We start from the raw sequence: 26,837 nt of genomic DNA, 5'->3' as shown, positions 1-26,837 counted from the left end.
GATTTCTTTCTTAAGTGCTTTCTTACATTTCTTAGACTCCATAAGCACCTCAGATGTTCCTACTTTCCTATACTTGCTACCTGTTATAGCCTAAAGGAAGGATATTTCTTTATGACTGTTAAACACAATAAAATGTAGTCTTCACAAGTTACTTGCAATACGTTTATTAGTACAAGGATAACAGCAATGTGTGACATTACAGAGGGTATCTCAGTCCAGAGCTAATAGACAGAGATATATACAAACTATACACAGAATTTGACAAAAGCAAAAGGATGTTATTTACAGTGTGTAAACAGTGACTCTCATTTATGAAGAACTAAATTGGTCACCAGAACATTCACTGTACAACATGTTGGTTTGGAGTTTGAAACAGATCGGCGTCTTCATGAGATTAATCGTCGAAAAAGGCAGTGCGTAGTTTTTCAGTTCAGGAGGTAACTAGGACAGTCTGCGGGGGTTCTGTTTAAGGCAAGAATATGAGGCATTAATCCACGTAGTTCTTTTATTAACTGAAGCTATTTACTGTCAGAGATGTTCCAGCCTCTTTTGACAGGAAGTGTGTAACAGAAAAATCGTTCCCCTCCAAGCCTCGTCGCAAACCGTCTGTAGCTGTTTTCATCCAGGACAATTCAAACAGATATGGTGAAACTATTATATGTACAAGACACTTTGAAACCTCCCCAGCACTCCTCTTTTAGGGCATTATGCAGGATGGCAGACTTTAATTAGTGGAATCTGTAACTATAAAATGCTTGGTCCTGGCTATTAGCAACTTCTCAATAATTGGTTGAAGGTGATTGTAGAGTTGAGGAAGGGGATTTTAGGGTATGCACCCTCAATTCTTAGTAAGGTGTCAGTCCTGGAAAAGGTGAGAGTTTCATGTTCCTGGTGTAAACATCTCAGATCTATTCAGGGTCCAACATATTGATGCAATTATGAAAAGGGCATGATAGCAGCTATATTTCATTAGGAGTTTGAGGAGATTTGCTACATCACTAAAGACTCTAACACATTTTTACAGAAGTATTGTGGAGAACATTCTAACTGATTGCAACACTGTCTGGTATGGAGGGGCCACTGCACAGGACTGGAAGAAGCTGCAGAAAGTTGCAAACACAGCCAGCTCCACCATGGGCAATTCAGCCTCCCAGCATCGAGGACACCTTCAAAAGACTATGCCTCAAAAAGGCAGCGACCATCATTAAGGACCCCCAACACCCAGGACAAGCCCTTTTCTCATTGCTATCATCAAGGAGAAGGTACAGGAGTCTGAAGACACACACTCAACATTTTAGGAACAACTTCTTCCCCTTCACATCATGTTTCCTCATGGACAATGAGCTCATGAACATTTAATCCAAAGTATTTTTGTTCTCATTTTGCACTACATATTTAATTTTATATATACAAATATATTTTAGGGTAATTTATAGAATATTTTACATGTTGCACTGTCCTGCTGCTGCAAAGCAAGAAATTTCACGACATATGTGGGTGATAATAAACCTGATTCAGATTCAATAACTAAGGCAAACTCTGGTTTGAAAGTATTGCCACAACTATATTTCTATCAAATTCCAATGGGACCATCCCAAGGTGAAGTATTTGAGTTCTTTTCAAAAGTCGCACATTCCAGCTCGACGCCAAGATGTGTGCTGGTCCATTCCACAGGGACTGAACGGCTCTACATTCGTAGGAAAGAGCTGCTGTGAGGGGGAATGGCAGGCCATGCGGCATCCCTAACCGTGACTCACAGTGCTATTGAAAGGAGCTCACTGCTCTGAGTGAATTTTTCAATTTGACCTTATATCTGCCTAACATGGCAGAGGAGTGAACTTGGTTTCCAGAGACTGTCAGGCAGATGATAAAACCTATTTAACAAACACGGGAATTCTCTTCTTTCAAATCCATTCCGGTGTGTGAGTGTTGCAGGCAAGTTCACTGGTTAGTTCCTGTTCCTTGTTGCCCTCTAGTGCTTTCTTCTGGAACTGCTAATTTCAGAGACGATTCAGCTTAAGGTTGGGTGGTATATGACCTTGACCCAATACCTAAGCTTCTTGAATGGCTGGAATATTAAAATAATTTTACAGTAGTTCAATCCTAATTTAAATGCAAAGATCTTATTCTGAACGGCAAGGCACTGAGCTTCTATGAATAATGGTGCATAATTTCTTGAAACTGGCATCGCAGATAGATAGGGTTAAAATGATTGCTTTTGGTACATTGGCCTTCATAAAACAAAGAATTGAGTCCAGGAGTTGGGAAGTAATACTAAAGTTTTATAAGACATTAGTGAGTCCTAAATTGGAGTATAGTAGACAGATTAGTCACCTACCTGCAGGAAAAAATATCAAGCGGATTGAAAGAGTACAGAGAAGATTTATAAGGATGTTGTTGGTACCTGAGGACCTGATTTTTAAGCGAAAGGTTGAATAGATTAGAACTTTATTCCCTAGAATGTAGAAGATTGATGGGAGATTTGATAGAGGTATACAAAATTATGAAGGGTGTAGAGAGGGTAAATGCAAGCAGGCTTTTCCCACAGGGGTTGGGAGAGATCGGAAATTGAGGTCATGGGTTAAGGGTGAAAGGTGAAAGGATTAAGGGGAAAATGACATGAAACCTCTTCACTCAGAAGGTGATGAGAGTGTGGATTAAGCTGCCTGTGGAAGTGGTGGATGTGAGTTCGATTGCAAAATTTGAGAAGTTTGGATAACTGTATGTTTGGGATGGGTATGGAGGGCTATGGTGCAGGCAGAGGTTGATTGAACTAGGCGAGATAATAGTTCAGCAAGGACTAGATAGACCAAAGAGCCTGTTTCTGTGCTCTAGTGGTCTATGACTATGACTCTGATCAAAGCATCATGCCACAGTGTGTGATAATAACTGTGTCTAACGTCCATAGATATTAAACACCAACTATCTGTATGAGCCTGCTCTCCATGGTATACAGAGAACCAACAGTTTCCCAATTTAATACAGTCTATATCTACATAGATTTACCAGTGCAAATGTTGATGAGAATTTGAAGACGGAATACACAACTGCATCTCATACACACTGCTTGCTAGAGGTTGAACTCACCGAAAGTGGAGAGTGATTCAAAAGGTCTGCACTGTCTAGTTCTCACCAACTGGCAAGGTGTCCAAGAGGTTGTCTAAGTTCAGATCTTCCAGGCTGTTGAAAGAGTCATTTCAGAGGTTAGGCAGGCTCAATTTTGGTGCGATCATCTCAGCTAGCTTGGGTCATTATTTTGTACGAACTCTTGGTCCATTCACAAGATGTGACTGATGGAGACCCAGCCAGTAGATTAGGTCTATCTCCAGTTGTCCTCCATTGGCAGAAATGCTTGGACACTTCAAACCCACACAGGAAATCAGACTCCCTACTCTGTAGGATAGTGCTGGGGAGTTTCTTGAACAATTCAGTCACTTCTTCACCACCAATATTGATGTTAATAATTTAATTCCAATGATATTTGGTTGACTAAATTTAAAATAAACCTTCAGGTTCCAGGGTGTCTATAGTGGTGGTAAAATACTGCTGCAATTCTGAAGAAGGTACGTCAGTAGCTACATTTGATTGGGAGTTTGAGGAGATCTAAAGATCCTGGCAAATTTCTGTGGATGGATGGTGAGGAGCATTCTAAGTGGTTGCATCACAAATTGGTTTGGAAGCATCAACTCATAAGATCAGAAAAATCAGAAGAGGGTTATAAACTCAGCTATTTCTATCATGATCAGAAGTCTGCCCACCATCAAGGTCTTCTCAAAATGCGATGCCCCAAGACAGCAGGATCCATCATAAGGATCACCACCACTTAGCACGTGCCCTGTTCTCATTACTCCATCAATGCTTGACGAACAGCTTCTTCCTTTCACCATCAGAGGCTACCTCGCTATTCTACTCTCATTTTACACTATCATCTTCTATATATTCCTTATTGTACTACAGCAGATTTCATGACAGAAGTCAATGATAATACATCTAATTCTGATTCTGGACCTGAGAATTACAAAAGCTCATGAGTTAAACGCACAGTACAATTACTGGATCCATTCTGAAAGGGCCTTTAATTCTCTGTAGTCCTGACACGGTGGTACACTATCATACAGGGGGAAGGAGAAGCAGTGTAGAGGATTGAAAGTCTCTGGATTGCAAGATTTTGAGTTAATGATGGAAGCTGGGCTGACGGTGACACATTCAGGAATAGGACTGATCAGAAGAGGCAAACGGTACAAGGTATTAGCAGTCGTTCTGTGTGGGAGTTGAACACAAACACTGATTGGGCCAATTTACCTGATGCCACGATGTAATTTCCTTAAACTAATACACATTCAAAACCCATCTGCACTGAAGCAAATGACGCAACGAGTCTTAATACAACACCTGTAACTAAAGCAGATACTTAAACATTGAAATTAAACATGTGGCCGCAAGAGATCGGGGCTGAAGAACAATAAACCTGAACATAATAACCATCAAACATTAGAGTAGAGGGACGTCCCTTTAGAACTGAGATGAGAAGTAGTTTCTTCATCCAGACAGGGGTGAATCTGTGGAATTCATTGTCTCAGACAGCTACGGAGACCAAGTCACTGGATGTATTTTAAACAGAGGTTAATAGGTTCTTGATTAGTTAGGGCATGGTAGATTACAGAGAGGAGGCATGAGAATGAGGTTAAGAGGGATAATAAATCAGCCATGATGAACTGGCAGAGCAGGCTCAATGGGATGAATGGACTAACTCAGCTCCTATGTCTTATGATCTTACGAAGGTGAAAAGAAAAATCAGAATCACGTTTGTTATCAGTGGCATTTGTTAAACTTGTTAACTTAGCAGCAGCAGTTCAATGCAATACATGATAATATGGAAGACAAAAGAAAAATAAGTAAGTAAGTAAATAAATTGCAGTAAGTATATATAGAATAGATTTTAAATAGTGCAGAAACTGAAATAGCATATATTGAAATAAGTGAGGTAGTGTTCATGGGTTCAAAGTCCATTTGGAAATCATATGGCAGAGGGGAAGAAGCTGTTCCTGAATCGCTGTGTGTGTGTCTTCAGGCTTCTGTATCTCCTTCCTGACAGTAGCAATGAGAAGTGGGTATGTCCCGGGTGATGGGGGTCCGTAATAATGGACATTGCCTTTCAGAGGGACTACTTCTTGAAGATGGCTTGGGTGCTATGGAGGCCAGTACTCAAGATGGAGCGGACTAATTTTATAACGTTCTGTAGCTTCTTTTGGTCCAGTGCGGTAGCAACCCCTCCCCCCTCACTCCTACCCCCCCCCCCGCCCCCCAGAGAATGATGCAACCTGTCAGGATGCTCTCCATAGCACATCTATGGAGGTTTTCGAGTATTTTAGTTGACAAATCTAATTTCTTTAAACTCCGAATGAAATAAGGCCTCTGTCTTGCCTTCTTTATAGATACATCAATATGTTGGGACCAGGTTAGATCCTCAGAGATCTTGACACCCAGGAACTTGAAATTGCTCACTCTCTCCACTTCTGATCCCTCTCTGAGGATTGGTTTGTGTTCCCTCATCTTACCCTTCCTGAAGTCCAGAATCAGCCCTTTTGTCTTACCGACATTGAATACAAGGTTGTTGCTGTAACACCACTCAACTGGCTGGTATATCTCGCTCCTGTATGCCACCTCACCTCCATCTGAGATTCCACCAAAAATGGTTGTATCTTCAGCAAATTTATAGATGGTATTTGATGTACGGCTAACCACACAGTCATGGTTATACCTTCAGACCCCCTCTCCCCACCTTACCCTTCTCTTACACCTCTGTCCTTTGCTTCGGACATATTTACAGATTATGTATAGAAGGATTGGAAGGAGGTCCAGGGATGAAGACATGCTGGTGTGATTAAGACTCAGAAGTCGGAGAGGTTGGAACATAAAGATAGCAAAGATGCCTCAGTGTGAACGAGTCTTCAGCAGTTATGTGTGATGGAAAGACCATGGGGTGACTTGGAAGCAGAGAGAGAGAATTTGAAACTCCACTTTGATTCTTATCATTGGTTCAAGTTTACTTCCATTACCTCACAACACGCTGGAGGAACTCAGCAGGTCGGGCAGCATCCGTGGAAACAATCAGTCAACGTTTTGGGCCGGAACCCTTCGTCAGGACTGAAGAGGGAAGGGGCAGAGGCCCTATAAAGAATGTGGGGGCAGGGTGGGAAGGAGAAGGCTGGTAGGTTCCAGGTGAAAATCCAGTAAGGGGAACTTTTGGAACCTACCAGTCTTCTTCCCACCCTCCCCCCACCTTCCCTCTTCAGTCCTGATGAAGGGTTCCGGCCCGAAACGTTCACTGATCATTTCCACAGATGCTGCCCGACCTGCTGAGTTCCTCCAGCATGTTGTGAGTGTTGCTTTGACCCCAGCATCTGTAGGGTATTTTGTGTTTACTTCCATTACCTTCTCTTGCTGTTCAATAAGTTGTCGATATACTTCTTCACCGCTAGGTCCTTCTGGATACGGCTGTAATTGTCACCGAAGATGTCATCGACCTCACGTTTGGGTGCTCCTAGGCTGTTTAATCCAGCAACACTTATGTTAGTCCTGGGTATGAGAGCTAAGTACATGGACAGTTACAGAACAAATCTCTTCCTTGAGAACTACCCACAGCCCTTGTTGAAACACATTACACACAGTAAGATATCCGCTCAGGGGGTTTTAATTTAATACTTGAATATACTTTTGGAATATATCTGATTGTACTATAATATCTAACACTCCTTCCCTTGAATCACCAGTGTCACAGGAAAGACGTTTTCAAGTTGGAGAGGGTGCTGAAGAGATTTACAAAGATGCTGCCTGGACTGGAGAGCCTGAGCTGTAGGGAGAGGTTGGCCACTCTGGATATTTTATTCCTTCAAATTGATGAGTATGAAGAGGTGACCTCAGTGAAGGTAATAAATTCATGGAGGGCATTGACATTGGTTGCCTTTTCCTCTGGAAGAGGGGGTGCAGAACAAGTGGGCACAGACACAAGGCAAGAACAGAAAGATTTAAAAGAGACCTGAAAGGTAACTCCTTCACACAGAGGGTAGTGAGTAGCTGCTAGAGAAAGTGGTCAGGAGTGACATTTGGACAGGTACATGAAGGGGAGGCACCTGGAGGATTATGGGCCGAAAAGGGGCAACTGAACTTGAAGAGAGGATTCTTCGTCAGCATGGCCCGTGGACCAAAGGGCCCGTCTCCAAGCTGTATTACTCCATCAGTCTATGATTCTGATATTACCGTGAAATATTGACTAGTAACACCAAAGAATACCCTTTAAAACAATTACCAAAGGAAAAACCGTTCTGTAATATGCAGCACACTCTCCAATGCACTGTAGCTAGTTAGAGATAAAGGCAACAGAAAAAGGGCATTTTCTAATCAATCCTCTGCTGGGTCTGAGAAAGAGCTCTCTTACAAGAACAAGTCTTTCCCCAGTGCTCTGTAAATTTCAACTATCCAATTGTACATTGAAATATAATTGCCTTTGTTCATTCAAAACCATGACACTCTGCCTCATGAGAGGAGTGGACTGAGCCCATTACATCACAAATGCATCCCTCCCCATCATCGGCTGTATCTACAGGAAGTGCTGCCTCAGGAAGGCAAGAACCATCTTCAGAGATCACCAGCATCCAGGCCATGGCATCTTCTCACAGGTACCATTGGGCAGGAGGTACAGAAGTCTGAAGTCCCACACCACCAGGTTCAGGAGCAGCGACTTCCCTTCAACTATTCGGTTCTTGAACCAACTGGCACAACCCTGGTCACCACAGTTCAGCAACACTATGATCACTTTGATCGATTTCCACTGAAATGGATGTCTTTTGTTGTAATTGTGTTCTTTCTTGAATAAAAAATGTATAATTTATCTTCCATTTGTTTTGTGTCACTAACATTATGTGCCCATGACACTGCTACAAGTAATTTTTCCAATGCACCTCTGCAGACAGGTAATTGTGCAGATGACAATGAACCCGACTTTGTCAAAAAGACAAATAATCATTGTCAGCAGCGTCCTCTACCACACGTCAATTCAAAGAGTTCATTGTTATTCAGACATCCTATGAAATTATCCCTTCACCTAAAAGTTTCAATTCAAATAGAGACACAGAAGCATCAGAATACAAAGACATTCTTTTAGAACAGAGATTAGGAGGAATACCTTTACCCGAGGCTGGTGAATCTGTGGAAGTCATTGCCACAAATAGCTGTGGAGGCCTTGTCAATGAGTATGAGTTTGACAGGTTCTTGATTTGTAAGGGCACTAATACCTCACAAAATAGTGAATATGTCATGAAGCACATCAGGCATTCCTTTAGAAACTCTTCAGACACACATCTTCACATGTTAATATATTATGATGGTCACGAAATCTAGATGAAATTGTAGCACCATCACGGATTGGCATGTATGACATTGAAGGCACCACTGAATCATGGTAGAAAGAAGATTATAACTGGGAGCTTAATATCCCAGGATACACAATGTATTGAAAGGATAGACAGCAAGGTAGAGAAGGTAGTGTTGCACAGTTGGTAAAAAATGAAATCAAATCATTAGAAAGAGGTGACATAGGGTCAGAAGGTGTTGGGTCACTGTGGATAGAGCTAAGAATCTACAAGGGTAAAAAGAACCTAATGGGAGTTGTATACAGACTCCAAAACATTAGTAAGGAGGTGACCTACTGGGAAGTTACCATTACTAGAGAGAAGATTAATGGGAAACTGAATGGTCTGAATAAGTGACCTGAACCAGATAGTGTACACCCACAAGTTCTGAAAGAGGTGGCTGAAGAGATTGTGGAGGCATTAGTAATGATCTTTCAAGAATCACTAGATTCTAGCATGGTTCCAGAAGACGAGAAAATTGCAAATGTCACTCCACTCTTCAAGAAGGGAGAGAGGCAGAAGAAAGGAAATTATAGGCCAGTTAGTCTGACCTCAGTGGTTGGGAAGATATTGGAGTGGATTGTTAAGGATGTGGTACTTGGAGACAGATGTTAGAATGGGCCATAGTCAGTATGGTTTCCTCAAGGAAAACCTTGCCTGACAAATCAGTTGGAATTCTTTGAAGAAATTACAAGCAGGATAGAGCAAGGAGAATTGGTTGATCCAATTACTTGGATTTTCAGAAGCCCTTTGACAAGGTGCCATACATGAGGCTGCTTAACAAGCTATGAGCTCATGGTATTACAGGAGAGATTCTAGCCTGGATACAACAGTGTCGAATTGGCAGGAGGCAAGGAGTCGGAATGAAGGAAGCCTTTTCTGGTTGGCTGCTGGTGAATAGCTGTTTTCCACAGGGATCTGTGTTGGGACTTATTCTTTTTATGTTATATGTCAATGATTTTAATGGTGGGATTGATGGCTTTGTTGCAAATTTTTCAGATGATACAAAGATAGGTTGAGGGGCAGATAGTTTTGAAGTAGAGAGGCTACAGAAGGACTTAAACAGATTAGGTGGATAGGCAATGAAGGGGCAGATGGAATACAGATGGTCATGCTCATACACTTTGGTAGAAGTAATCAAAGGGTTGACAATTTTCTAAGTAGAGAGAAAATACAAAAACCTGAGGTGCAAAGGGTCTTGAGTGTCTTTGTTTAGGATTCCCTACAGGCTAATTTGCAGGTTGAGTCTGTGGTGAGGAAAACAAATGTGATGTTTGCATTCATTTCAAGAGCACTAGTATATAAAAAGCAAGGATGTTATGTTGAGACTTTATAAAGCACTGATGAGGCCTCACTTGGAGTATTGTGAGCAATTGTGGGCCCCTCATCTTCAAAAGGATGTGCTGAAACAGGGGACGGTTCAAAACAGGGTCACAAATATGATCACAAACAGGAGAAAATCTGCAGATGCTGGAAATCCGAGCAACACACACAAAAAGCTGAAGGAACTCAGCTGGCCAGGCAGCACCTACGGAAAAAAGTACAATCGACGTTTCAGGCCGAGACCTGAGTACAGTCGACGTTTCAGGCCTTCAGGACTGGAGGCAAAAAGCTGAGGAGTAGATTTGAAAGGTTGGGGGAACGGAGAGAGAAACACCAGGCGATGGGTGAAACATGGAGGGGGACGGATGAAGCAAAGAGCTAGGAAGTAGATTAGTGAAAGAGACGGAGGGCCGTGGAAGAAAGGAGAAAGAGGGGGAGTAAGACCAGAGGTAGGCTATGAGGGGGCAAAGAGATAACATGAGAGAGGGACAAGGGGATGGGAAAATGTGAAGGGTGGGCAGTGGAGGCATTACTGCCCCTCAACCTATCTTCGTATCCTCGGGCTGGAGGCTACCCAAATGGAATATAAGGTGTTGTTCCTTCAACCTAAGTGTGGCCTTATCCCAAAAGTGGAGGAGGCCATGGATTGACATATCGGAATGGAAAGTGGAATTAAAAAGGGTCGCCACTGGGAGATCCCATTTGTCCTGGCAGACAGAGCATTGATGTTCGGCGAAGCACTCTCCCAATCTACATCAGGTCTCACCAATATACAAAAGGCCACACCAGGAGCACCAACCGCAGAATATAACGTGTCGCCTCACCTGGAAGAACTGTTTGGGGCCCTGCATGGTAGTGAGGGAGGAGGTGTAGGGGCAGGTGAAGTAATTGCTCTGCTTGCAAGGGTAACTGCCAGGAGGGAGGTCAGTGGGGAGGGACGAATGGACAAGGGAGTCGTGTAGGGAGCGATCCCAGCAGAAGGCAGAAAGTGAGCAGGGAGTGCGCAAGATGTGCTTGGTGGTGGAATCTAGCTGAAGGTGGTGGAAGTTTCGGAGAATTATGTGCCAGACGCGGAGGCTGGTGGGGTGGTAGGTGAGGACAAGAAGAGCCCTATCTCTGGTAGCGTGATGGGAGGATGAGGTAAGAGCAGATGTGTGTGAAATGAAAGAGAAACAGTTGAGGGCAGCGTTGATAGTGGAGGAAGGGAAGCCCCTTTCTTTGTCCAGGGAGACCCATTGTTTCAGCTTGTTCGTGCCCCACTGAACTCATATCTGCATACCTTGACTCTGTTTTATCCCCCCATTTCTGTCTCTTCCCACCTACATCCGTGACACCTCAGATGCTCTGAATCTTTTCAAGAATTTCAGATTCCTTGGCACCCATCGTCTTATTTTTACTCTTGATGTTCAGTGCCTATACACATCCATCCCCCACCAGGAAGGCCTCAAAACTCTCCATTTCTTTCTGGACACCAGGCCCAAAAAATTCCCCTCCACCACCCCTCTTCTCCACCTAATGGAACTTGCCCTCACTCAAAATGATTTATCCTTTGGGTCCTCGCACTTTCCTCAATCAAAAGGGGTAGCCAGGGGCACTCACATGGATTTCAGCCATGCTTCCCTATCTGTTGGCTACATGGAACAGTCTATGTTGCAAACCTACACTGGTGACCGTCCCACACTTTTCTTATGCTACATTGATGACTGCATTGGTGCTGCTTCCTGCATCCACGCTGAACTCGTCGATTTCATCCACTTTGCCTCCAACTTCCACCTGGCCCTCAAATTCACCTGGTCCTTTTCCAACACTTCCCTTCCCTTTCTCAATCTCACTGTCTCTTTCTCCAGAGACAGCTCATCCACCGATGTCTATTATAAACCAATGGACTCTCACAGCTACCTAGACTGCACCTCGTCCCATCCTGCTACTGGTAAGATTTCCATCCCCTTCTCTCACTTCCTCCATCTCCACCATTCCTGCTCTCAGGATGAGGCTTTTCATTCTAAAACGAAGATGTCCCCCTTTTCCCCTTCCTCCACCATCAATGCTGCCCTCAAATGCATCTCTTCCATTTCACACACAACTGCTCTTACCCGATCCTCCTGTCACAGCTACAAGGAATAGGGTTCCTCTTGTCCCCACCTACCACCCCACCAGCCTCCACATCTGGCACATAATTCTCCGAAACGTCCTCCACCTCCAGCTGGATTCCACCACCAAAAACATCTTTCCTTCCCCGACCCCCACTTTCTGCTTTCCGCAGGGATCTCTCCCGATGGAACTCCCTTGCCCATTTGTCCTTCCCCACTGATCGCCCCCCTGGCACTTATCCTTGCAAGCGGAACAAGTGCTACACCTGCCCCTACACCAACTCCCTCACTACCATCCAGGGCCCTGAACAGTCCTTCCAGGTGAGGTGATACTTCACCTGTGAGTCCGTTGGGGTCATTTACTGTGTTCGGTGCTCTAGGTGTGGCCTCTTGTACATCCTGTACATAGATTGGGAGACCATTTCACTGAGCATTTCCGCTCCATCAGCCAAAACAAGCGGGATGTCCCAGTGTCCAACCATTTTAATTCAACTTCCCATTCCCATTCGGATATGTCCATCCATGGCCTCCTCCACTGTCGGGATGAGGCCACAGTTAGGTTGGAGAAACAACACCTTATTTTCCGTTGGGGTAGCCTCTAATCTAATGGCTTGAACATCGATTTTTCAAACTTCCAGTAATGCCTCCACACCTCCTGCCCATCACCATTTCCCATCCCCTTGTCCTCCTCTCATGTTAACTCCTTACCCACCCATCGCCTCCCTCTGGTGCTCCTCTTCCCTCTTCTTTTTTCTTCCATGGTCATCTGTCTCTGTCACCAATCGACTTCCCGGCTCTTTGCTTCATCCCATCCCCTCCATGTTCCACCTATCACCTGGTGTTTCTCTCTCCCCTTCCCCCTAACTTTCAAATCTACTCCTCAGCATTTTTTCTCCAGTCCTGCTGAAGGTTTTCGGCCTGAAATGTCGACTGTACTTTTTTTCCACAGATGCTGCCTGGCCAGCTGAGTTCCTCCAGCATTTTGTGTGTGTTGCTCAGAAATATGATTCCAGGATTGTCATATGAAGAGCATTTGATGGCTCTGGGTCAGTATTCAATAGGAGCAGACTTGATAGGCCAAATGGCTTTTTTCTGCTCCTATACTTCAGGGCCTGTACTTGCTGAAGTTTAGGAGAATGAGGAGGTGAATATCATTGAAAAGCTTTTGAATATTGAAAGGCCTAGATAGAGTGGAAGTGGGGGAGTCTAGGACCAGAGGGCACAACCTCAGAATAGAAGGATTTCCTTTTAGAACAAAGGTGAGGCAGAATTTCTTTAGCCACGGGCTGGTGAATTAATTCCCACAGATGGCTATAGAGGTCATGCCACTGGGTATATTTAAAACGTAGGTTGTTAGGTTCTTCATTAGGAAGGGCATCAAAAGTTACAGGAATGAGACAGGAAAATGGGATTGAGAGTTATAATAACTCAGCCATGGTAATATGGCAGAGCAAACTCGATGAGGTGAACAGCCTAACTTTTCTCCGATATCTTATAGTCTTTTTTTCTATTGTACATGTAACCAGCAATACCACCACACTCCCTGAACCCTGCGGTGCAACCTCTTACCGGGTTCTTTTCCCTTTTAGCCTTGCCAGGTATCTTCTGGCGGCTTCCCTGCTGAGAATTTTGCTGAGCTCACTGGTGAAAAGGCCATCAGAGTGTCGCGTTGCTCTAGTAAAAGGAACAAAGATATAAATTAATAGAACATGGTATTATATAATGAATCAAATTTGATTAGGGGGCTTTAGGTATACGAACACTTAGGAGACAATGATCATAACATGATACAATTCACCCTGAAATTAGAGGGAGAAGATAAATTCATATGTATCAGTATTACAAAAAAAAAGGGAATTTCAAATGTATGAGAGAGGATCTGGCCAAAGTTGATTGGAAGGTGATACTAGCAGGGACGATGGCAGAATAACAATGGCTGGAGTTTCTGAAGACAATTTGGAAGGTGCAGGATAGATACATTGCACAGATGAAGAAATATTCTGAAGGGGGGATGAAGCAACCATGGCTGACAAGGGAAGTCAAAGACTGCATATAAGCAAAAGAGAGAGCATGTAATGCAGCAAAAATCAGTGGAAAATTAGAGGATTGGAAAGCTGATACAAACCAACAGAAGGGAACTACAAAGCCATAAGGGGAGGAAAGAAGAAATATGAAGGGAAGATAGCCAATAACATAACAGAGGATATGAAAAGATTTTTCAAATATAGAAAGAGCAAAAGAGAGTCGAGAATGGAAATCAGACCACTGGAAAATGATGCTGGAGAAGTAGTAATGGGGGACAAAGAAATGGCAGAGGAACTTACTATTATCTGACAATCTGCACCGTGGATGACTCCAGCAGTATGTCAGAAATTCATGAGTGTCAGAGGGCAGAAGTGAGTGTTGTTCCTATTGCAGTGCAGAAGATGCTTGGGAAGATGAAAGGTCTGAAGGTACATAAATCACCTAGATCAGACGGACTACACCCTAGTGTTCTGAATGAGGCAGCAAAAGAGACTGTTGAGGCATTAGACATGATCTTTCAAGAATCTCTAGATTCTGGAATGGTTCTGGATGACTGGACAACTGCGAACGTCATTCCACTCTTCAAGAAGGGAGAGAGGCAGAAGAAATGAAACTGTGGGCCAGTTAGTCTGATCTCATTGTTTGAGAAGGTTGTTAGAGTGCTTTATTAAAGGTGAAGTTTTCAAGTACATGAGGCACATGATAAAATAGGCCATGGTCAGCAAGTTTTCTGCAGGAGAATTCTTGTCTGAAAAAACTGTTGAAATTCTTTGAGGAAATAACAGAGAGATGGACAACGGAGAATCAGTGGATGTTGTTTACTTTTATCATTAAAAGGCCTTTGAGAAGTTGACACACATGAGGAAAGAAATGAGCCCATGGTATTACAGGAAATGTACTAGATGTATTAAAGACAGCTGACTGGTGGGAGGGAAAAAGTGAGAATAAAGGGGGCCATTTCTAGTTGACTGCTGCTGACTAGTGGTGTTCCGCAGGGTCAGTGTTGGAACCACTTCTTTTCACATTTTGTGTGAATATTTTTATGACGGAATTGATGGCATTGTGGCCAAGTTTGCAGAAGGTGGAGGGGCAAGTAGTGTTGAGGAAGCAGAGAGTGCAGAAGGACCTATAGATATTGGGAGAACAAGCAAAGAAGTGGCAGATGGAATATAGTGCGGGGAGTAAGGCCATGCACTTTGATGGAAGGAATAAAGTCATTGATTACACTCTGAATGGGCAGAACATTCAAAAGTCAGTCGTGCAAAGAATTATTGGAGTCTTGTGCAGGATTCCCTAAAAGTCAACTTGCAGGTTGAGTTAGTGTTAAGGAAGGCATATGCAGTGTTAGCATTTATTTTGAGGGCAGGAATGTAAGAGGAAGGATGTGATGCTGAGGCTTTATAAAGCATTGCTCAGGACGTGCTTGGAGTATAGTGAGCAGTTTTGAGTCCCTTATCTGAGAAAAGATGTGTTGGCATTGGAGAGCGTTCAGAGGAGGTTCACAAGAATGATTCTGGGAATGAATGGATTAATATATGAGTGTTTGATGGCTCTGGGCCTATACTCAACTGAGTTTGGAATAATGAGTGAGCATCTCATTGAAACGTATTGAATATTGGGAGGTCTAGATAGAGTGGATATGGAGAGGATGTTTGCTATAGGGAAACACACACACACACACATTCTCTCACTCTTAGACATTCCCTCTTTCTGGCACACACACACACACACACACACACACACACACATCTTCTCTGTCACACACGCACACTTGCCTATCTCTGGCACACACACTCCCTCTATTTCCTATACCTCACTCACTCTCTCTCTCTCTGACAAACACTCCCTACATTCCCTCTCATTTTCACACACACACACACACACACACACACACTCACTCCCCCACACACTTATCACACTTATTCTCTTTCTTTCTCTCTCTCTCTCTCTCTTTCTGGTACAGACACATCCTCTCTCTGGCACACACATATTCCCTCTCTTGCACACACACACTCCCTCTCTCTCTCTCTCTCTCTCGCACACACACACTCGCTCTCTCTCTCTCTCTTGCACACACACACTCCCTCTCTCTCTCTCACACACACATATTCCCTCTCTCTCTCTTGCACACACATATTCCCTCCCTCTCTCTTGCACACACACACTCCCTCTCTCTTGCACACACACACTCCCTCTCTCTCTCTCACACACACATATTCCCTCTCTCTCTCTTGCACACACATATCCCCTCTCTCTCTCTCGCACACACACACTCCCTCTCTCTCTCTCGCACACACATATTCCCTCTTTCTCTCTCGCACACACATATTCCCTCTCTCTCGCACACACACACTCCCTCTCTCTCTTGCACACACATATTCCCTCTCTCTCTTGCACACACATATTCCCTCTCTCTCTCTTGCACACACATATTCCCTCTCTCTCTCTCGCACACACACACTCCCTCTCTCTCTCTTGCACACACACACTCCCTCTCTCCAGCACACACATTCTCGCATTCACACTTTCTTTCAGACACATCCAAACACACACTCATTCAACACAGACACATACATGCTCACACGCACACACTAACATTCACAGACACACACACAGACTCTTTCACATACACGCTCACACACAAACGTGTGTTTAGAGGAAAGCATGGGGTAATGTTGGAGGTTTTTTTTATTTACAGGGAGTATTGCGTGCATAGAATGCTTTGCTGAGGGTGGTTGTAGAGGCAGATATATTACAAACACACACTGTAAGAAACTCTTAGATAGGCTCATGGACAATAGGAAAAAGGAAGTCTATGTCGATGGGAAAGGTAAGGTTGATCTTAGAGTAGGTTAAAAGGTCACCACAACATTGTGGGCTGTAGGGCCTGTATGGTGCTGTTATGTTCTATGTTCCATATTCACAGACAAATACTCATACATACATTACACAGCTTGCACACATAGACCACAGAGTAGTTCTGCACTGGACAGGCCATTGAGCCCACAGTTTTGACACTGATTATATCACAGGTCATCATCCTTTCTCTCATTCATATTCCTGCATTCCCTTCATATCCATGTAGCTGTCTTCAAATCCACCAATCTGCCTGCTTCCACACCTCCCGCTGATAACCCATTCTCTCTCCTATACCCATACCTCTAAACAACATGAACTTCGATTCCTCTAACTTTTCCGCTCCGTCCGCCACAACAGACAGGATCTCCCGGTAGCCACCCACTTCAACTCTGCTTCCCATTCCCATTCGGATATGTCCATACATGGCCTCTTCTACTGCCATGATGAGGCTAAACTCAGGCTGGAGGAGCAACACCTCATATACAGTCTAGGTAGTCTCCAGCCCCTTGGTATGAACATAGAATTCTCCAACTTCCGGTAATTCTCTCCCCCTCCCTTCCCCTATCTCTATTCTACTCTGCCCCCTCCCCCAGCTGCCTATCTCCTCCTTCTACTACCCATTGTGTTTTCCCCTATTCCTTCTTCACCTTTCCTGCCTATCGCCTCCCTGCTTCCCCTCCCCCACCCCTTTATCTTTCCCCTTACTGGTTTTTCACCTGGAACCTACCAGCCTTCTCCTTCCCACCCTCCCCCCACCTTCTTTATAGGGCCTCTGCCCCTTCTCTCTACAGTCCTGATGAAGGGTTCCGGCCCAAAACGTTGACTGATCTTTTCCACGGATGCTGCCCAACCTGCTGAGTTCCTCCAGCGTGTTGTGAGTGTTGCTTTGACCCCAGCATCTGCAGAGTATTTTGTATTCAGGTGTTCTCTCCCTCCCCCTCCTTCTCTATTTCTACCTTCCCCATTCTGGGCCCCTTCTCCCATGATACAGCACACCCTGCTCTGCGATCAGATTCCCTCTTCTCCAGCCCTTTATGTCTTCCTCATATCACTTCCCAGGTTCTTACTGCACTCCCCCTGCCCCACCCATCCAACTTCCCCCTCACCCAGTCTCACCTATTGCCTTCCAGCTCGTACTTCATCCCTCTCCCACTTTTTTAACCTGGCTCCCCCACCCCCAGCCCTCAGGTCTGAAACATCGACTGTCTATTCCCCTCCATGGCTGCTATGTGACTTACTGAGTTCTTCCAGAATTTTGTGTTTGTACTTCTGAACTCGCGTTTGCTTCTTGGTGATAACTGGATAGTTGTTTTAATGGCCAGTGGTACTGGCAGTTCCAAGTGCCCAATACTCAGACGCTCCTGCAATAGCAATGAAGCGAACTACTCACCTCGGGAGGTTTGCAGAAAAGTGGTAGAAGAGTTTGTCACTATCAGAAATGTCACTGCCGGTGTCCGATGGTAACGGCGATCGCTCCTCTATACTCTCTCCATCAAGCCCGATGGCATCTCTCAGCCTATGAGTCAGAAGGAAACATCAGTCTTGTCACTGCAATAAAGTAATGTCCTTGAAGCCATAGGCAAGAGAAAAATAAATGCTCAAGCTGCATCTAAACAGTATCAGGGGTATATCAATGAATGCACACCTGGCCGGTTGCTGTCAGTACAAGAAAGAATGGGCTGGCTTTGGAGAGGGTCCACAGGAATTTCAAGAGAATGACCCCAGGAGGGAAAGGGTTAACATGTGAGGAACATATGATAGATTGGGTCTGTACTCATTGGAGCTTAGAATAATGAGGGGGATCTCATTGAAACCTATGGGATATTGAAAGACCTAGATAGAGTGGAAGTTGAGAGGATATTTACTCTCGTGGGGAAATCTAGGACCAGAGGGCACAGCCTCAGAATACAAGGACATCCCCTGAGAACAGAGATGAGGAGGAATTTTTTTCAACCAGACAGTGCTGAATCTGTAGAATGCAGTATGGGTATATTTAAAGCGACGTTAATAGGTTCTTAAATCTATGGAAATGAATAAAAACTTTTCAGCCCGAGTCCTTCTTCAGAACTTATCAGGATTTCTTTATTCCTTTCCACAGATGCTGCCTAACATGTTGAGTTCCTCTAGCATTTTGTATGTGTTACTCTAGATTTCAAGTATCACCAGAACGTATTGTGTTTTAGTACCTTGAACTGGACCAGTTAAATTTAGAAATATCTTCAAAGTAAAATTACCATGGGCTGTCCTACTGGGAGGATCGCCTACCTTAGGTCGGAGTAGCCGCCCAGTGCCGGAAAGGCCGATCCCCGGGAGCAGAGGAAGTTGAAGAGCGCGAGAAGCGTCACCGAGTAGGAGCCGAATTTGATCACCATTTCGAAGTGTCCTGCTATCCAAACAACACGTTACTCAACACACCCCATTACCCCAAACCTGCTGCTCCCTTTCTCCCCCCTCCTCCGGATCCCACTTCGAGGATAGTTTCCAATCAGAACGCCGTGAAACTTACCGAAAGGAAGGCGTGTTGCTGTCCTTGGTGCTGAAGGAGCCGCGAAAGGTTTCGTTATCTTCGTCTTTTCGCAGAACCCTAGCGGAGTACTTTGATTTCTCACTCTTGCTAGGCAGGGTGCGATAGGTTACTCCCACCCGAGCCTCTTTGGCTAGACGTCAGACTGTCAACAGCCTGAAAGTTCCTGGTTATATACCGCAGGCTCGTGTCCGTCCACAAAGGGCGGTCACGTTCCCGTTCCAAAGAGAGGCAACTGATGTACGGCCAAAGACGTCACCTGCACTCCCTGTGGAACGGGAGCATTTTAGCAGAGACGACTGAGGATTTTATTGATAAAGTGCCTGCAAGGGGAGACCGGCATCAAAACCAGATACCTTTGCTGCTTCGGCGTCTAACTGTTGCTCTCGGCGAATTACAACCACCAACTGTTAGAGTTTACACTCGCATGATCGTTCCAGAATCTCACAGCCCAGAAAGAAGCAGTGTCTCCCGCACGCATTCGTTAACTCTGTAGCCCGCTGTCAACAAAAAATAACATAATCACCATCTCTCCCATTTACTCTCCCAAGTTTTTCATCCAACAGTCTTTTGGACGCTTTCAGAAAGATTCTTGACATCAAGATCCGAGTGCCGAATAGCCTGTCATGAACTGGACAATTTTATGTTCTAAGAGTAATTTCCATCTAAGAAAATAACCATGGCGGAGTGCGAGGTGGGGAGATAACTTCCTGCCTCGAGATTAGCGTCCATCATTTTGAAAGCAGAGTTAGCATCTCAATGTCAAAGTCAAAGTGAAATTTATAGCTAAAAGTACCTATCTGTTATCATATGGTACCTAGAGATTCAATATCTTGCAGATATTTACAGGAAAATAGAGAAGTACAATAAAATTTATGAAAACACTGCAGGTACAAGACCATAAGATATAGGAGCAGAATTGGGCCATTTGGCCCATCGAGTCTGCTCCACCATTTCATCACGGCTGATCCAATTTTCCTCTCAGCCCCTATCTCCTGCTTTCTCCTCGTATCCCTTTATGCCCTGACTAATCAAGAATCTATCAATGTCAACATTAAATATACAAAAGGACTTGACTTCCACAGCTGCCTATGGCAAAGAATTCCACGGATCCACCTCTCTCTAGCTAAAGAAAACCTTCCTCACCTGTGTTCTAAAAGGAGGCCCCTCTATTTTGAGGATGTGTCCTCTGGTCTTAGACTCTAACACTATAGAAAACACTCTCTCCACATCCACTCTATCAAGGCCTTTCACCATTCAATAGGTTTCAATTAGGTCACCACTCAGTCTTCTGAATTTGAGTGAATACAAGCCCAGAGCCATCAAATGCTCTTCATATGACAAGCCATTCAATCCTAGAATCATTTTCATGAACCTCCTTTGAACCCGCTACAGTTTCAACACATCCTTTCTAAGATAAGAGGCCCAAAACTGCTCACAATGCTCAAAGAGAGGCCTCACCAGTGTTTTATAAAGTCTCAACAGTACATCTGAATTTATATTCTAATCCTCTTGAAATATAATGTATTTTATCATATGCCTCCATGTAAGCTTAGACTTCATCCTTAATTATTGATTCCAACATCTTCCCAACCACTGAGGTCGGAGTCACCATCCAATAGAATCCTTTCTTCTGCCTCGCTCATTTCTTGAAGAGTGGAGTGACATCTGCAATTTTCCATTCATCAGGAACCATGCCAGAATCTAGTAATTCTTGAAAGATCATGAGTAACACCTCAACGATATCTTCAGTCACCTCTTTCAGAACTCTGGGATATAAACCATCTGGTCCGGGTGACTTTTCTACCTTCAAGCTTTTCAGTTTCCCAAGAACCTTCTCTCTAATAATGGCAACTTCACATACTTCATGACCCTGTCACCTGGAACTTCCACCATATTGCTACTGTCTTCTACAGTGAATTCTGATGCGAAATACTTATTCAATTCATCTGCCATTTCCTTATCCCCCAATACTACTCCAGCATCGTTTTCTGGGGGGGCTGATATCTGTTCTCACCTCTTTTTTACACATTATGTATCTGAAGAACCTTCTGGTATTCTCTTTTATATCATTGGCTAGCTTAATTTTATGTTCCATCTTTACTTTCTTAGTGACTTATTAGTTCCTTCTGTTGGTTTTAAAAGCTTCCCAATACCCTAATTTCCCACTAATTTTTGTTCAATTATACGCCCTCTCTTTGACTTTTCTTTCGGCTTGGCCTTCTCTTTTTGTCATTTTGCTTGCTTATATATCTTATTATCAAGGTATATAAATATTGTGAGCAATGTCACAAAGGATCCCTCCCACACTGTTCATGGACTTTGTCCCATCCCCATTAGTGAAGATGCTATGCAGCATCCACACCAGGACCACCAGACAGTAAAAAAGTTACTTCCCCTAAATCGTCAGGCTGATCAACACCTCCACCCATTACCATGACATCCACATCAGCCACTTCATCATTTCCTGTCAGAATCCCTTATGTTCAAGTACTCCTGCACCAGCATCACTTTATGAAAATACAATCATAGAACAAAAAACATAGAAATCTACAGCACATTACAGGCCCTTCAGCCCACAAAGTTGTGTCGATCATGTAACCTACTCTAGAAACTGCCGGGAATTTCCCTACTGTATAGCCCTCTATTTTCCTAAGCTCCATATACCAATCTAAAAGTTTCTTAAAAGACACTATTAATCCCACCTCCACCATCGTCGCTAGCAGTGCATTCCACCACCCAGCTCTCTCAGTGTGAAAAATGTACCTCTGACATCCCCCCTGTACCTACTTCCAAGAACCTTAAACCTCATATTAGCCATTTCAGCCTTGGGAAAAAGCCTCTGGCTACCCACATGATCAATGCCTCTCATCATCTTACTCACCTCTATCAGGTCATCTCTCATCCTCCATTGTTCCAAGGAGAAAAGGCCAAGTTCGCTCAACCTATTCTCATAAGGCACACTCTCCAATCCAGGTAACAGCCTTGTAAATCTTCTCTGCACTCTCTCTATAGTATCCACATCCTTCCTGTGCTGAAGTAACCAGAACTGAACACAGTACTCCAGGTGGAGCCTAACTAAGTTCTTATATACCTGTAACATTACCTCACTGCTCTTGAAGTCAATCCACATATGGTGAATTCCAACACACTATATGCCTTATTAACAACACTGTCAACCTGCACAGCAATTTTCAGTGGACATGGACCCCAAGTTCTCTCAGATCCTCCACAGTGTCAAGAGTATTAGCATTAATATAATATATTCTGTCTTCAAATTTGACCTACCAAAATGAACCATTTCACACTTATCTGGGTTGAACTCCATCTGCCACTTCTCAGCCCAGTTCTGCATCCTATTGACATCCTGCTGTAACCTCTGACAGCTCTCAAGCCAATCCACAACACACCGAACATTTGTGTCATTAGCAAACTTACCCTTCTACTTCCTCATCCAGGTCATTTATAAAAATCACTGACTCAATAGACAATCCCTCCATGACTTCCTTCTTTTCTGCAGCTATGATACTATCCTTGATTAGCAATTCCAATCCACCACCTCTTTTGCTTCCCTCCCTGTCCTTTTTGAAACATGGATTTGTGAAAGGAAAATCATGTCTGACGAATCTCATAGAATTTTTTGAGGATGTAACTAGTAGAGTGGATAGGGGAGAACCAGTGGATGTGGTATATTTGGATTTTCAAAAGGCTTTTGACAAGGTCCCACATAGGAGATTAGTGTGCAAACTTAAAGCACACGGTATTGGGGGTAAGGTATTGGTGTGGGTGGAGAATTGGTTAGCAGACAGGAAGCAAAGAGTGGGAATAAACGGGACCTTTTCAGAATGGCAGGCGGTGACTAGTGGGGTACCGCAAGGCTCAGTGCTGGGACCCCAGTTGTTTACAATATATATTAATGACTTGGATGAGGGAATTAAATGCAGCATCTCCAAGTTTGCGGATGACACGAAGCTGGGTGGCAGTGTTAGCAGTGAGGAGGATGCTAAGAGGATGCAGGGTGACTTGGATAGGTTGGGTGAGTGGGCAAACTCATGGCAGATGCAATTTAATGTGGATAAATGTGAAGTTATCCACTTTGGTGGCAAAAATAGGAAAACAGATTATTATCTGAATGGTGGCCGATTAGGAAAAGGGGAGGTGCAACGAGACCTGGGTGTCATTATACACCAGTCATTGAAAGTGGGCATGCAGGTATAGCAGGCGGTGAAAAAGGCGAACGGTATGCTGGCATTTATAGCGAGAGGATTCGAGTACAGGAGCAGGGAGGTACTACTGCAGTTGTACAAGGCCTTGGTGAGACCACACCTGGAGTATTGTGTGCAGTTTTGGTCCCCTAATCTGAGGAAAGACATCTTTGCCATAGAGGGAGTACAAAGAAGGTTCACCAGATTGATTCCTGGGATGGCAGGTCTTTCATATGAAGAAAGACTGGATGAACTGGGCTTGTACTCGTTGGAATTTAGAAGATTGAGGGGGGATCTGATTGAAACGTATAAGATCCTAAAGGGATTGGACAGGCTAGATGCAGGAAGATTGTTCCCGATGTTGGGGAGGTCTAGAACGAGGGGTCACAGTTTGAGGATAGAGGGGAAGCCTTTTAGGACCGAGGTTAGGAAAAACTTCTTCACACAGAGAGTGGTGAATCTGTGGAATTCTCTGCCACAGCAAACTGTTGAGGCCAGTTCATTAGCTATGTTTAAAAGGAAGTTAGATATGGCCCTTGTGGCTACAGGGGTCAGGGGGTATGGAGGGAAGGCTGGGTTCTGAGTTGGATGATCAGCCATGATCATAATAAATGGCGGTGCAGGCTCGAAGGGCCGAATGGCCTACTCCTGCACCTATTTTCTATGTTTCTATGTTTCTATCTGAAGCCCAGCATACTCAGCTGCCGTTCCTGCCCCTGAGACATCAAAGTCTCTGTAATGGCCACAGCATCACAGTTCCACGTATTGATCCACGCTCTAAGTCAGTATGCAATGGCTATGATAATCCTTGCATTAAAATGGACTCATCTCAAACCACCTGACTGAATGCATCTTTGCTCTGTCATCCACCTATCTTTCCTCATAAACTCCCTACAAGCTGTCTCTACTTGTGTGCTAACCACTCTGCCTCTTCACTTCAGTTCCCACCCCCTTGCAAATCTAGTTTAAACCCTTCCAAATAGCATTAGCAAACCTTCCTCCCAGCAGACTGGTACCCTTCCATTTCAGGTGCAACCCATATCACTTGTACAGGTCACCCCTTCCCCAGAAAGGTTCTAATGATTCAAGAGGGATAGGAACAGACAAGTTAGGAAAGCATTTAATTGGAGTAAGGGGAAATATGAGGCTATCAGGTAGAAATTTGGAAGCATAAATTGGGAACAGAAGTTCTCAGGGAAATGTATGGAAGAAACGTGACAAATGTTCAGGGGAGATTTGCGTGGAGTTCTGCATAGATATGTTCCAATGTGACAGGGAAGGGATGGTAGGCTACAGGAACCGTGGTGTACGAAGACGGTTGTAAATCTAGTCAAGAAGAAAAGAAGAGCTTACGAAAGGTTCAAAAAACTAGGTAATGATAGAGATCTAGAAGATTATAAGGATAGCAGGAAGGAGCTTAAGAAAGAAATTAGGAGAGCCAGAAGGGGCCATGAGAAGGCCTTGGCAGACAGGATTAAGGAAAACCACAAGGCATTTTCCAACTATATGAAGAACAAGAGGATAAGACGTGAGAGAATAGGACCAATCAAGTGTGACAGTGAAAAAGTGTGTATGAAACCAGAGGAGATAGCAGAGGTACTTAATGAATACTTTGCTTCAGTCTTCACTACGGAAGAGGATCTTGGTGATTGTAGTGATGACTTGCAGCAGTCTGAAAAGCTTGAGCATGTAGATATTAAGAAAGAGGATGTGCTGGAGCTTTTGGAAAGCATCAAGTTGGATAAGTCACTGAAACCGGACGAGATGTACCCCAGGCTACTGTGGGAGGCGAGGGGGGAGATTGCTGAGCCTCTGGCGATGATCTTTGCATCTTCAATGGGGATGGGAGAGGTTCCGGAGGATTGGAGGGTTGTGGAGTTGTTCCGTTATTCAAGAAAGGAAGTAGAAATGTCCCAGGAAATTATAGACCTGTGAGTCGTACTTCAGTGGTTGGTAAGCTGATGGAGAAGATGCCTGTCATTTGGAGAGGCATAATATGATTAGGAATAGTCAGAATGGCTTTGCGAAAGGCAGGTCATGCCTTATGAGCCTGAAAGAAGTTTTTGAGGATGTGACAAGACACATTGATAAAGGTAGAGCAGCAGATGTAGTGTATATGGATTCTAGCAAGGCATTTGACAAGGTGCCCCATGAAAGGGTTATTGCTTTGTGGATCCAGAACTGGCTTGCCCACAGAAGGCAAAGAGTGGTTGTAGGCAGGTCATATTCTGCATGGAGGTCGGTCACCAGTGGTGTGCCTCAGGGATCTGTTCTGGGACCCCTAATTTCGTGATTTTTATAAATGACCTGGATGAAGAAGTGGAGGAATGAGTTAGTAAATGTGCTGATGACTCAAGGTGGGAGGTGTTGTGGATAGTGTAGAGGGCTGTCAGAGGTTACAGCAGGACATTGATAAGATGCAAAACTGGGCTGAGAAGTGGCAGATGGAGTTTAACCCAGCTAAGTGTGAGAGGGTTCATTTTAGGTGGTCAAATATGATGGCAGAATGTAGTACTAATAGTAAGACTCTTGGCAGTGTGGAGGATCTGAGGGATCTTGGGGTTCGAGTCCAAAGGACACTCAAAGTTGCTGCGCAGTTTGACTCTGTGGTTAAGAAAGCTAATGGTGCATTGGCCTTCATCATTCATGGGATTGAATTTAAGAGCTGAGAGGTAATGTTGCAGCTGTATTGGACCTTGGTCTGACCCCACTTGCGTACTGTGCTCAGTTCTGGTCGCCTCACTATTGGAAACCATAGAAAGGGTGCAGAGGAGATTTACAAGCCTAGATTGGGGAGCATGCCTTATGAGAATAGGTTGAGTGAACTCGGCCTTTTTACCTTGGAGCAACAGATGACAAGAGGTGACCTGACAGAGGTGTATAAGATGATGAGATGCATTGATCGTGTGGATAATCAGAGGCTTTTTTCCAGGGCTGAAATGGCTAACATGAGAGGTCACAGTTTTTTTTTAAATACTTTTTCAAAATTATCAAAAAAAAACAATGAAATCAACAAAAACATACCAGCTCAGACACGTATAAAAAAGAAATAAGCAAAAAAAAAGACTTAACATGCGAGGGATGCCTATTATACAAAGTGCTCAAAAATACTAAACGTTAAATGTGAAATGAGGGCCGTGAGAAATCAGCTGGGGGGAAGTTGCCCATCCGCCTCCCTCCGCCTCGTCCAGGTAGGCAAGAAATGGATCCCAGATAGCCGAAAATTTTTTAATTTAATTGGTTCTCAAGAACCTAAGTTTCTCCATATGTATGACTGAGATCACATCAGCCATCCATCTCCGAAAGGAAGGGAGAGAAGGTGACTTCCATTCCATCAAGATAAGTCTTTTGGCAACAATCACCCCCAGCATCAGAGACTGTTGTACGGCTGCAGGGAAAC

At 44.1% G+C, this 26,837-nt stretch overlaps 1 protein-coding gene across 2 annotated transcripts; it reads right to left on the bottom strand.

The window, feature by feature from the left end:
* Positions 1-159: 159 nt before the first annotated feature.
* On the bottom strand, positions 160-19,358 carry LOC134350049 (VIP peptides-like). 2 transcript variants are annotated; one of them, XM_063054963.1, is made up of 7 exons: positions 19,215-19,358; positions 18,974-19,094; positions 18,099-18,224; positions 13,394-13,498; positions 6,436-6,549; positions 3,088-3,180; positions 160-462 (listed from the first exon to the last, which is right to left on the bottom strand). In XM_063054963.1, the coding sequence occupies exons 2-6, from the start codon at positions 19,078-19,080 to the stop codon at positions 3,123-3,125; spliced, it is 510 nt and encodes a 169-aa protein (XP_062911033.1). In that variant the 5' UTR covers positions 19,081-19,094; positions 19,215-19,358; the 3' UTR covers positions 160-462; positions 3,088-3,122. The 2 variants fall into 2 exon arrangements, with proteins under 2 accessions (XP_062911033.1, XP_062911034.1); XM_063054964.1 differs by having other exon boundaries at positions 18,974-19,091.
* Positions 19,359-26,837: the final 7,479 nt, after the last annotated feature.

Source organism: Mobula hypostoma, chromosome 8 (genome assembly GCF_963921235.1).
Source record: "Mobula hypostoma chromosome 8, sMobHyp1.1, whole genome shotgun sequence".
Classification (NCBI taxonomy): domain Eukaryota; kingdom Metazoa; phylum Chordata; class Chondrichthyes; order Myliobatiformes; family Myliobatidae; genus Mobula; species Mobula hypostoma.
This window is presented reverse-complemented; position numbering and strand designations above follow the sequence as displayed.